The sequence below is a fragment of the Canis lupus genome, chromosome 26 (assembly GCF_048164855.1).
Source record: "Canis lupus baileyi chromosome 26, mCanLup2.hap1, whole genome shotgun sequence".
Classification (NCBI taxonomy): domain Eukaryota; kingdom Metazoa; phylum Chordata; class Mammalia; order Carnivora; family Canidae; genus Canis; species Canis lupus.
The window spans coordinates 38,472,712-38,484,127 of record NC_132863.1 but is presented as its reverse complement, the minus strand read 5'-3'; the positions used below and the strand labels follow the sequence as shown (position 1 = coordinate 38,484,127).

The following is an 11,416-nucleotide window of genomic DNA, read 5'->3' as shown; positions in this document are numbered from 1 at the left end:
TCCCCTGCCCCGCTCCCTTCCACCCTGAGTGCTTCTCCTAGGAGTTGAGAAGAGGTTGAAATGTGAGCGAAAAATACCAGCTCCCTCTGGGGGGGCCACTTGAGATCCATTCTCCTTTTACTACCAGGACTCCCTTATCCAAGCTGACACTGCTTGGCACAGCTCCGTTGCCCGGCCTCCCCTGCAGCCAGCGGTGGCCTGAGAAGACTCCGCCACAGTCCCCCTCATTCCAGTGCCACCCATCATCACACTCACAGTTTGATTATGTAGAGAAACGATTCTCTGAACCCAGGTCTCCTCAAAGGTGGAAGAGGGAGCTGATGAAGGTGCGAGTGCCTCCCCCCACCCTGCGGCTCCCTGTCCCCGACCCCAGCAGCATGTCTGGGCACCGGGTTTGGCAGCCCGGGCACAGCTGGGTCCCAGGTGTGATCTAATCTCCCCACTTCCTTCTTCGGCTGGGGGTGGGGGAGCAGGAGTGGAAGGCGCGGAGAGGTCTAGCTCTGGCTTCCCTGCCGGAAGGCCCGCACCTGGCCTCAGCACAGGCTGTCCTACCTGCTTTCACTTTCTAGTACGTGTGTTTTTGGTCTGTGCCTGTTTCCGTAAGCAGCTTTGGGTGCCATGTGGAAGTATGAGGGGGCAAACAGACTCCAGGCGTCCTTCCGGCAGAGCGTGCCACCACCTTCCACCAGAGACACCTGCGGCTGTGTGGATTCAGAACCTGGAGGACGGACTGGCAAGTTCCTGCTTCCACAGCCTGGCAGAGGCGCATGAGGGCTCGTCTGCAGTCCCAGCAGCAGGAGACCAGCAGCCCAGGGAGCTGTGGGGAAGACAGACTCTAGCAGCTGTGGGCTGGCTGGAAGCTGGGCCCATGCTAGACCCTTCTGCTTGGCCTCACATCCTCCTCACTAAGGGGCAGGGGCGGGGGCAGGGCAGGTATGACGCCCGGGGCCTGTCTGGTCCGAAGCCCACCGCGTGGCCTGGGCAACACGTCTGCCGCTGGTCCCCGGAGTCTGGTAGGTGCTGACACAGAGCAGAGTCCAGGAGAGTGGGACCCGTGTATTTGCAGTGCCACCTGAACACAAACACAGGAACTGCTCGGATCCAGCAGCATTCATTTTTATTTCTAAATAAATATCCAGTGACATTACTGTTTTCTGTTTCTGAATTCTTTACAGTCCAGTGAGATGAAGCAGGGGCTCCAGCACAGCAGCTCCTGTGCTCCCCCCCCTCCCGGCGGCCCACCTTCCCCTCCCCAGTCTGAAGCCCCATCAGGAAGAGCAGCAAATCATTTCTCAGGAACCAGGACCTAACAAATACCTCTCACAACTTACACATGGGAGGACAAAGAATAAGCCTGACCTTCTGAAAGGTCCTTAAAACAAAACAAACAACAACAACAACAAAAAAAACGGTACTTAAAAAAAAATCCTTCATTTTTATAAAGAAAATGAGTCAGAAGAATTCAAAGTTCTGATTAACCTTGAGAACAGATCAAGCTTGGCAGGGGCTGTTGTGGAGATGATGTGAAAGCCTTGGGGAAGCCATGAACCCCGAAACCTGGCAGCGAGCGAGGAGCCTTCCCCAGGTCTCTACTGGTTCCTTAGAACAGGGCTGGGGCTTCTAGAAGGGACTAGGAACATGAGGACATGGCTCTTCCACAGGGCTGACAGGCTCCTGGGAGCACAGGCCCACCAGGGTGACAGGGGACCTTTCTCTTGAGTGCCCGTCTGCATGTTCCCTGTCCGGTCAGGTGGCCCGGCTCCGGCAGCCGCACTCACCCTGAAGTCGGGCGAGCTCACACCGCAGCCTGGCACGACCAGCTCACCGGGAGAAAGGCCAGGTGTTTGTTTCCCTCTGGACCAAGTTGGCCAGTGGGATGGGGTGGCCCAGGGGAAACTTGTCAAGTCTTCTTCATTTGTCACATGGCCAATGGCCACAGAAGTTCCTCAATATCTAACTACTTGCGTGAGAGACGGCAGGAACCTAAGCAGGAGGGAGTGTGGCTACTTACTCTGTGTAAGTCTTCCCTTTCACTGGGAGTATTTTCATTTAAAACAAATTGCCTGGGGCTTTAGAGACTGAGTTCCTAGGAGAACAGCTTCTTAATGGTGTTGGCTGCCATATCGAGAACGAGAACGGTTCAGAGTTGGTTTCCTACACACGTCAACCAGCAAGAGAAACACAGGGTCTGCATTCTGGAGGGAAGGGGGGAGGATCACGGTGGCTTTTCTCTTTCTCTCTCTTGCTTTTAAAGTCCTAATTAATGGCAGATCATTGCTGCTGATTCTTCCTTGTGCTTGAATCAGGGACCAGTTCGGAGGCTTGCACCATTGACATCCATGACTTAGCTGACGAGAAGCCAGCCACCACCCTGCCTTACCCCCACTCTCCCCACCAAAGCAGAAATGGGATCCTGGATGTGGCCACCCTGCTGAGGACTCGGCCAAATGCACAAGCCCCTGGGATGTGAAGCTGAGACCTCACAGAGCAAGTCTTGCTGATGCCACCTCTGATGTAGGTTTCAAGGATAGGAGGGTCCCCTGCTCATCAATCTTTCCATATTTCATGGCACACAGAGGAATCTGCAGGCCAACCAGGACCTCTGTAGGCTAACTTGGGGTATTCTGGGGGAGCCAACATTCTGGGCCAGGCCCTGCCCCTGGGCCTTACCCAGGGCCTGGCCAGCACTTCTACTGTGAAGAGAGGTAGCTGGCCAGGGAGCAGGAGGTTTTTGGTTCTGCTGTTGGGCTATCTGAGCACCAGACTATGGAGCGGAGCCACCTTCCTCGTGCCTGGCCCTGGCTCAGCCCAGCCTAAAACTTGATCTCTGGGGACCTAAGATAAGCCCCCTCCTTGCCCTGTAACTCCCCACACCACAAGCCTCAGGGTATGGTTTTCCCAGGGATCCTACAATGACAGGGCTGCAGGGGGGAGCCTTGGGTGTGGGCCTTGTTGCCACATGGTTCCCCAAGACAAGCACGTCTTCTAAGTTCACTAAGCTGCCAGCTGCCTCAGAGGCACTCACAGACTTCACAGCGTTCACCCTCGCTCTGAAGTATGACCCTGTCTGTGTGCTATACCCCTCCTTCCCATGGGCTAGACCTAGAAGGAAATAAATCTGTGGGAAATTGTAGTTATGCTAAATATTTTTTTATCTATTAGGCATTTATTGCCCCCAAAAGTAGAATTATTAAGTATGCTAAAGGCAGCAGCAGCAGCAGCAGCAAACTTCTGATTTTCAAGCAAAGACACTTGAAAAAATCCACCAGGAAAATGTATCTCCATAGGCTCTGCAGGTGGCAATGGCAAAGGCCAAGAGACAGACGTGAGGAACACGGGTTGCCCTTGTCCCCATAAGAATGGGCTCCAGCCTGCCAAAGCCTCACGTAGCCAGCAGGGGGCAGAAGAGCCTCTCAGGAGACCCAAGAGGTGCCAGGACCTGCCAGGAAAGGTGCCCCCCGGCCCACTAACCCAGGCCTAGGGGACCTTCCACTTTGAGGACTCTTCTCTACTACACTATCATTTTCAAGTCTCCACTAAAAGTGGGAGGCGAGACCTGGTGACAGGGGGCAGTCTGAATTGAGAAGGTGTTTCCACTGCTTTATCTGTGAATTCACAGCCCCCCCCCCCCCCCCCCCACATTTTCTGGGAAGCTATTGAGTTTGCAATGCAAGTTCCACTTCTGAGATCAGACCACGAACTTCAAAGGAGAAAGTAAATTATTTATGGATTGGAGAACACTCTAGTCTCGGATCCCTGCCCTCTTCCTCCTAGGTGTGGACAACCGTCTTCTCCTTCTTTGACCTCTAAAAGTAGGAAATGATGGAGACAAGAATTATACATGGTATTGCTCCTCCCAGAAAGTATTAGGTGAAGTAAAATACTCCTGTTTGGCTTAAATTACGGAGCTAAAGGGGGAGGTTCCAAAAAGAGAAATGAACATATGTTAACCCTAGCAAGTACAGATTTACTTTTCATGCATAAGAAGGAAACCAAGTGCTTCCTGTCTGATTGGCCTCATACTTCCAGGAAAGGGGCCTGGTCAGGTGGGCTGGGCACCAGGGTCTCGGAGGGCTCTGCAGTCAGTTCTTCCTGACACCCAGGGCCATGCTGCCTGAGGCAGAAGGGAAGGAAACAGACCTGCTGCCAGCCCAGGGTCCATGCTGGCCCAGTGTTCCTCACACAGAACCAGGACACAACGAAACCACCCAAGAGGGTGCCGAGTCCCAAGGCAGGGACCCTGAGGCACCTAGGGGAGATGCCACTGGCCCATAGATGGGCAAAGGCTAGTGGGTATGAGGTTTGATAAGGGAAGATGAGGAGCAGATGTGAAAGTGAGGAACTCCACTCCATCTGGATGTGACTAGCAGCTCCTCACCCTGGATAGCCAAGGGCCGGGACCACAGGGACAGGGCAGGGGGTGTGCGTGTGGGAGAGAGAGACATGTGCAAGCCTCTGTGAGCGAGTTCTGGGTGGGAGTGGCAGGGGAGGAGCACAGGGCACTGCTGCTCTGGCCCCTACTCAGGGCTTTGGTGAGCTGGGACCCAAGACGGTAAAGAACTGAACAGGGAAGAAGGAAATGCTGATTAGCAGTGAAGGTGGCAGCAGGCAAACAGTGGGCAGACCCCACAGAGCCCAGGAACTGGGGCCTCTGGACCAATGAGATCCACTGGGTGAGGGAGGGAGGTGACTGCCAGGCTCTCACTATGTAAAAGTGCAGGAATTTAAACTGAACTCCAAGACCACCGATGCCAGCTGCATAAGCTCTGTAACTCTAGCTTCTCCCTCCAGAGGGCGCTTTGACCCCACGGACTGGGCTGGCTCACCCCCAGAAACCCGATGCAGCTTCTAATGGGGTTCCTGAGAAGGACCCCTGTGTCCGGCTCCGCACCAGTGTAAACATTCACACTATTCCCAGAGGAGGGCAGCAGCTGCCTGCCACCCAGGGAGACAGCCTGCAAGGTGCCAGTCCGAGGTAAAGAAAAAGGTCACTGGTTTTTCCTTTTCAGGGAGTGCAAGCAACAACTCAAAGGGAAGTGTGAGGTTTTCCGGATTTCTGAGCCCACCACTTAGGTCAGAACTGCTGCTGCTGAGACCAGAGGCACCTTGATGACCAAAGGGAAAGGGTGGCTGGCTCCCTGCACTGCTGAACAGACACCCATTTGGGCCACAGCAGGGACTCCTGTGAAGGCTGTAGCTGAGAACAGCAGAAGCTGCAAGCCAGGGCTCCCCCAGAACCCCCAGTCCTGGCAGGCTCCACAGCTGGTCACAGCTTTTCTTCTCAGGCACCTCAGCTCGTCAGAGGACTCTGCACCCTGGCCACAGAAGCAGAAGGGAAGGTTTACCTGGACGGTGGGTCCCTCTGGATCTGCGGGCTGGGAAGCAACAGAGCAGAGGTCTGGCTCGGGGAGGCCCGGGGACATGACCTACTTCAGAAGCAGACAGCTGGCTCCAAGGCCCAGGGACATCTGGTTTCAGAAGACCATGGCCTTTGCTTCACCCTGCTTCCATCTTCCCTGAGGCTGCGGCCAAATGCAGCATCTCCGGGGCCCCTGCTGAGCGTCTGTCCTGAGAGCCAAGAGGCCGCTGGGCGGGCGCCCTGCTCCATCACAGCAGCTCCTGCTCGTCATCTTCGGAGCCCGAGGGGCCCTGGCGCACCTCCTCATACCACTTGTTGGTTAGGGTTTTCATCTGGATGCGCCCATGGTGGAGGTCCTGGGGCAGGAGACACAAGTAAGCCCTGGTCAGTGGGTCTGGGTCAGGTCAAAGTTAGGAGGGGGAGCTGCCTGTACCTTGTGGGGGTGTGGGAGAGAGATGGGAGGAAGGGCACAGGGCCGCAGGCAACTTCAAAGTGTTAACCAACTAACTCAAGCTGGGATTCTTCTCTGGGGGGTGGAGAGGACAGGAGATGTCACTCAGAAACGGGAGTGGGAGGCAGGCTGGCGTGATGTTCAAAAACCTGGCTTCCGGGATCAGACACCCCTGGGCTCTGCTGCCACCTCTGCTGCGTCTTGGCTGTGTGACCTCAGGGCGGTTACTGCACCTCTCTGGGTCTCAGCCTTCCCAGCTGTCCAGCAAGAGAACAGCTGTAGCTACTACACAGGTTGTTGGGAAAATGACATGAAGCAATAATGAGAAACAGTCCCACAATGACAGAGACCATGACTGCCAGGGAGGAACACGGGCTCAGAAATGAAGTGCAGCAGACCCAAGTTGGGCCCCCCAAGACTGTGTCACTCACAGTCCAGAGGCCAGCAGTCCCCGGGGGGGATGGAACAACAGCCCTGAGCCTTGGGCCTCACTGCCTGAGGCCCCGGCATGTTTGAAATTTTCAGCTCCGATTCAGTAGCTGATCAATGTTCCGAGTCTATCATCCAGGAAAACCAAACTGTGTTAACAAGTCTATTATTAAACTCACACTACAAATGGCAGTGAGGGGGTAGCGAAGAGCAGATGCCGAGCCCCACAGCATATCCAGCTGCCGGCCCGGGAAGGGGGGTGCGGGGGAGGCGGCCCGACAGGTCCCTCTGCCCACCCACCGACGGCCCCACAGGGCCTGAGGGTGGAAGGCTAGGGACCCTGAGCCATGTGGTGCATGCTGGGGTCCCACCTCCTGAGTCAGCCGCCGCGTGAAGAAGGGGTTCAGGTACTTGGCGTCCAGCCACACGAAGCCTTTGAGGTCCTGCCGCCTGATGTAGTGGGCTTCATATTCCTCCTCCGTGAGCTCTGACAAGTGCTCTGACTCGATGGTGTTGCCCTGTGGCCGGAGGGAGGTTGTCAGCTGGCCTCTTCCTGGGAGCCCCTACCCCACCCAGCCTACCCAGCAGCCCTCCGCTTCTGGCCACCAGTGCCCCCAGCCCTAACTGTGCTTTCGAATCAGTGCAAGGCGTCTGTAGGTAGCAGAGCGCCTCCTGGGAGCCCTGAGGGAGGTGGAAAGGCTTGTGAAAATACAATGGATACCCAGAAATAAATCAGAATCATGAATAAATCAGAATTTATTTGTGGGCTGGGGTTTGGTCTGTAAGCTTTCCAAAGGTGATTCTAATGTGCATGCAGGACTGGGAATTGCCATTCTCGGTGATTTTGTTCCCAGCAAACTGAATAGGGCAGGCTCCTTTTGTCACTTATGCCTGCAGCTGCACTAGCTGTGGTTCTGTTCTGGGCAGGTGTTTGCCAGTCAATCGGTGGGGCTGGTGGTGTGTGGGGGGGCAATCTTGGTGGGAAGCAGAGAGGAATGAGAGTGACCACCCTCTGGCAGGACAGGTCTGCGAGGGTAGGAGGTCTCAGGGTCACTGGATTCATGCCAGCACAGCTCTAGCCCACTGCGGAGGAACAGCCCCACCCTCTGAAAGGAGGACCAAAGGCCACCAGGGTGTGAATGCAGGAGAAGCCCTGAGGCCACAGCCAAGTGGCCACCACTGGGGGTTTGGGGGGAGGTGCAGCTGCGGGGGGTGGGGGGAGGCAGGGAGAATCACCCAGAAGGCTTGTGGTTTCAGAAAATGCAGCCCCCCCCCCGCCCCACAGGGTTCTCATTAGGCAGATCTGGGAAAGGGCTCAAGAATTCACATTTCTAACAAGCTCCCAGTGATGCTGCTGGTCCAGGGGCCTCCACCTTGAGAGCGCTGATGGAGAGCGTGATGGTTAAGAGCACAGACTATGGAGTCTGTGTGGCCTCTCTGTGCCTCCGTGCTCGTATCTGCAAAATGGGGATGAGCAGAGAGCACCTGCCTCCTGTGGGTGATCAGGGCACCCTGGGACAGTAGGAGGAGAGCCTGTGGCACACAAAGCACTCCCTAAATAGCATAGCAGCTCCTCTTCCTCTGGGCAAACATCCTGGTTCCCCTAAAGCCGGGCTTCAACAAGGGTGGCTGCAGGGTCGCAGGGCAGCGGCACCTGGCAACTTGCTAAAAATGCAAATTCTCTCTGGTCCCACCCAGCCCTGGAAAGCCCTAGAGCCACCACTGGTTCAGATACCCAGCAAAAAGTCTGAGAACCTATATTGGGGCTTTTGTTAAGAACAGACAAGAAAGCTGGAGGATGGGGGTGGTGGGAGAACAGCCTCTGTGAGAAGGTCCTGCTGAGCCAGCCCCCACTGTGACACCCCCTCTCCCCTGTGGACCTCTTTCCAGCAGGGCCTTGGCTGAGACATGGCTGCAGAGAGACCTGTGCTCCCCACTGAGAAAGTAGGCTGTGTCCCTTTCCCACCATGAGGCCAGAGGCTGGCAAACAACTCACAAGGAGCCTCAGGACTCCAACCTCCTTCTGAGGCTGGCAACTGGTATATGTGTGTGTAGGTGCTGAGATCGTCAAATCGTGTCTCATTTCCCCATTTCCCAGCTGCGGTGCAGACCAAGCCCCCATCCCATTCCCGGGCCCACGGGGCACTGACCATCTTCTCTGTCTTGCTGAGGTTGACGTCCTTCTTGTTCCTGCGGCGTGCCTTGGCGTCCTCAATGTCCATGAGGCGGATGAGGGGCATGGTGCTGCCGCCCAGCAGCAGGATGGTGAAGAGCACGATGATGATGGTGGTGGTGCCGATGAGCTGCCGCTTCTCCATGGGCTCCAGGTCCAGGTGCAGGCTCAGGGCGTAGGGGATGGCCCCTCGCAGGCCTGGGGGAAGAGAAGGGGGTATGAGGACATGCATAGGGCGGAGAGAGGAGAAGCCGCATCACTGACCGGGTGCTCTGGGGATACGGCCATGGCCCTGCATCACGCCAGTCGAACATTCTAACACACCCGACTAAAGAGGATGAGCTCCTCCTGTGAGGCTCTGGGGTGTGAGGAAAAGCAGGCCACAGAGAAGCGGGGCCTTAGCTCATCCCATTTCTCCTTCACAGGGTGGCCAAGCAGGTCAAATGAGGTGACCTGTCCAGGCCGTGATGCACTAGGTGTGCGTGCTTGTGTGAAGATTTACCCAGCTCAATGCTCACAAAAATACTAGCATGGACCAAGCCATCCCTGTGCATAGGTGCCAGGCCCTGTGCTAAGGGCTCCACATGTACAACCTCGCTGGAACTTCACAGGAGGCTGGTAAAGCAGGTCCTACAATTCTCCACCAGATATAGATGAGGAACCGAGACTGAGGGAATGAAGCGTCCTCCTGGGACCACACAGCCTTTCAGGCAACAGCCAAGGAAACAATTTATCCAAAGGCCCCTCACTTCTGAAGATGCTACTCTTACACAGCTCCTGGAGGCATGACAGGCCCTGGGCTGCCCTGCTGCTGGCCAGAGGCTGTGGGGGAGCTGCGCCACTGCCTCTTCCTTACTTCCTGCTGTGGTGCCCAGCAAGGCTGCTGGCTCAGCTGAAGGCTGCACAGAGCCAGAGCCGGAGAGAGCATTTTCTAGGAAACCTCCTAACTTGCCTGGGGCCACACAGAGGGGAGCTTCCAGGAGGGGAGACCCCAGACAAGGACTTGTCACACGGTGAGTGCCAGAGAAGGGGAGAATGGGGCAAGGCACTCAGTGGAGGATCTGACCCAAACATGGAGGCTGGAGCATCACAGAATGAGGGGGCTCTGACCAAGCAGTGCAGGCCCAAGATAGGGACAAAGACAGGGGATGGAATTAAGAGAGACAAGGAGAGGGGAAGGGCACAGACGATGGCGGGATGTCCTAGGAGGGCTGTGCTACACGGTGGACGGGGCACAGGGTCTAGAATCCGGCTCCTGGGTTCACCACCTAGTGCCCTGCTTTCCGCCCAGGTGTCTCAGGCTGGAGCGATGGATTCAACTCCATCTCTCAACCTGTCACATGAGACTAAACACAGGGCCTGCCAGGTTGGTGGCCTGAGGAGGAAATGCTCAGCACAGGACAGATGTACATGCAGCAAATACGGAGTTAGCCATGCCTCTGCTGTAACACGCACTTCTCTGTTCTCCGTGGAAGGGGAACGCTGGCAAAGAAGAGGTTGGGCAGGAAGGCAAATTCAGTCCTAGACAACAAGATTGTGGTGTTTCCATGGCATCAAAGGAGGATTTCAACACGGGAGTCAAGATTTAAGAGCAAACAGCTTGGGCAGCCCAGGTGGCTCAGCGGTTTAGTGCCGCCTTCAGCCCAGGGCGTGATCCTGGAGACCCGGGATCAAGTCCCAAGTGGGGCTCCCTGCATGGAGCCTGCTTCTTCCTCTGCCTGTGTCTCTGCCGCTCTCTCTCTCTCTGTGTCTCTCATGAATAAATAAATAAATAAAATCTTTAAAAAAAAAAAAGAGCAAACAGCTTTGGGAGTGTGGGAACTTGATGGAAGTGGAGGCCACATGATGGGTGGGCGTGTGAGAACACAAGAGCAGAAGCAGGCCTGGGGCTGAGTCCTGAAGAAGCCAGTGTTGAGGGTTTGGTTAAGGAGGAGGGGCAAGCCAAGGAAACCCCACAGGAAAAGGAAGGCAACCAGGAGCATGGCCTGGATGCCTAGGAAAGAAGATCTCCAGGCAGAAAGCAGGTCAGTAGGAAGAAGGAGCTCAAAGCCGAGGAGGCAGGCCAGATGAGGGCTGCCCTGTGCCCGCCAGGTTTTGGCTGCAAAAGGTTGCTTCGTGACCCGGGCAAGGCCAAGTTCAGGTCCATGAACAGGAGGTGAGGAAGTGGAGAAAGCAGGCGAGGACAGTCCATGTCAGGAGGTCTGGCAGCATTGGGAGACAGGAAGCAGCTGGAGGGGGTGTGCAGAAGGGGTTTGGGTTGAAGTTGCTGGTTTTTTGCTGAGAAAGAAAAGAATCTTTAAGAGTTTCAATGATGATGTCTCAGTAGAGACAGAGTCTGAGGATCCAGGAAAGAGAGGGCAAAAGCCTGTGGCAAGAGGGCTCGGGATGGCCTGGGAGAAGCACCAGGGACCAATGGTCCTCACTGTTTAGAACAGCGCCCCATTCCCCACAGAGGCCTCTTCCCATGCCCACTTCTCCAAACAGCTCACGCTACTATGTAAAGTATCTGATACATTTCTGACATTTTCTTTGAAATTTTTAAGACCTTGGATCTACTACATTTTTTTTCTTCTTGGCAAAAAAGATTGAGCAAAAAGTTTCTCTTGCTATACATACATACATATCTCACACACACATACATATGTATATATTTTAAACAAGGCCTTTTGAAAGGGGAGACAAATCTGTGAGAAATTTACAGATACGCTGTTGGATAGAAAACAACTTATAAAGCACGTTGCTATACCCCAACCCACATGGAATATTTTAATTATAATATTTAAATAAGAAGGTACAAAGAACTGGATGTATTGCTCAAAAATAAATTTAAAGATGCCTAAGGATCCAGTGTGTTAGGAGCCAAAGATGAACTCATTCCCATCCTTTAAAAAGTAGAGGAATTTGCACAGAAACTTACAGTGTTCCAATCAATGCTGAGAACTCTGACTAAAGGAAAAAAATACCTAAACCTAGCCTGTCGTGCAAAAAAAGTTTCAACTTGAAC

At 54.8% G+C, this 11,416-nt stretch overlaps 1 protein-coding gene across 5 annotated transcripts in view; it reads right to left on the bottom strand.

Moving 5' to 3' along the window:
* Positions 1-1,100: 1,100 nt before the first annotated feature.
* The window catches only part of SLC9A8 (solute carrier family 9 member A8), a 70,576-nt gene continuing 60,260 nt past the window's right edge, over positions 1,101-11,416 (bottom strand). For 4 of the 5 annotated variants that reach the window (XM_072801397.1, XM_072801398.1, XM_072801400.1 and 1 more), the window contains 3 exons: positions 8,390-8,610; positions 6,611-6,757; positions 1,101-5,715 (listed from right to left, as the gene is read on the bottom strand). In XM_072801397.1, coding sequence (XP_072657498.1) covers positions 5,608-5,715; positions 6,611-6,757; positions 8,390-8,610 — 476 coding nt within the window. In that variant the 3' untranslated portion in view covers positions 1,101-5,607. The remainder of the gene's footprint in view (positions 5,716-6,610; positions 6,758-8,389; positions 8,611-11,416) is intronic. The other variant, XR_012018676.1, reaches the window with a different exon arrangement.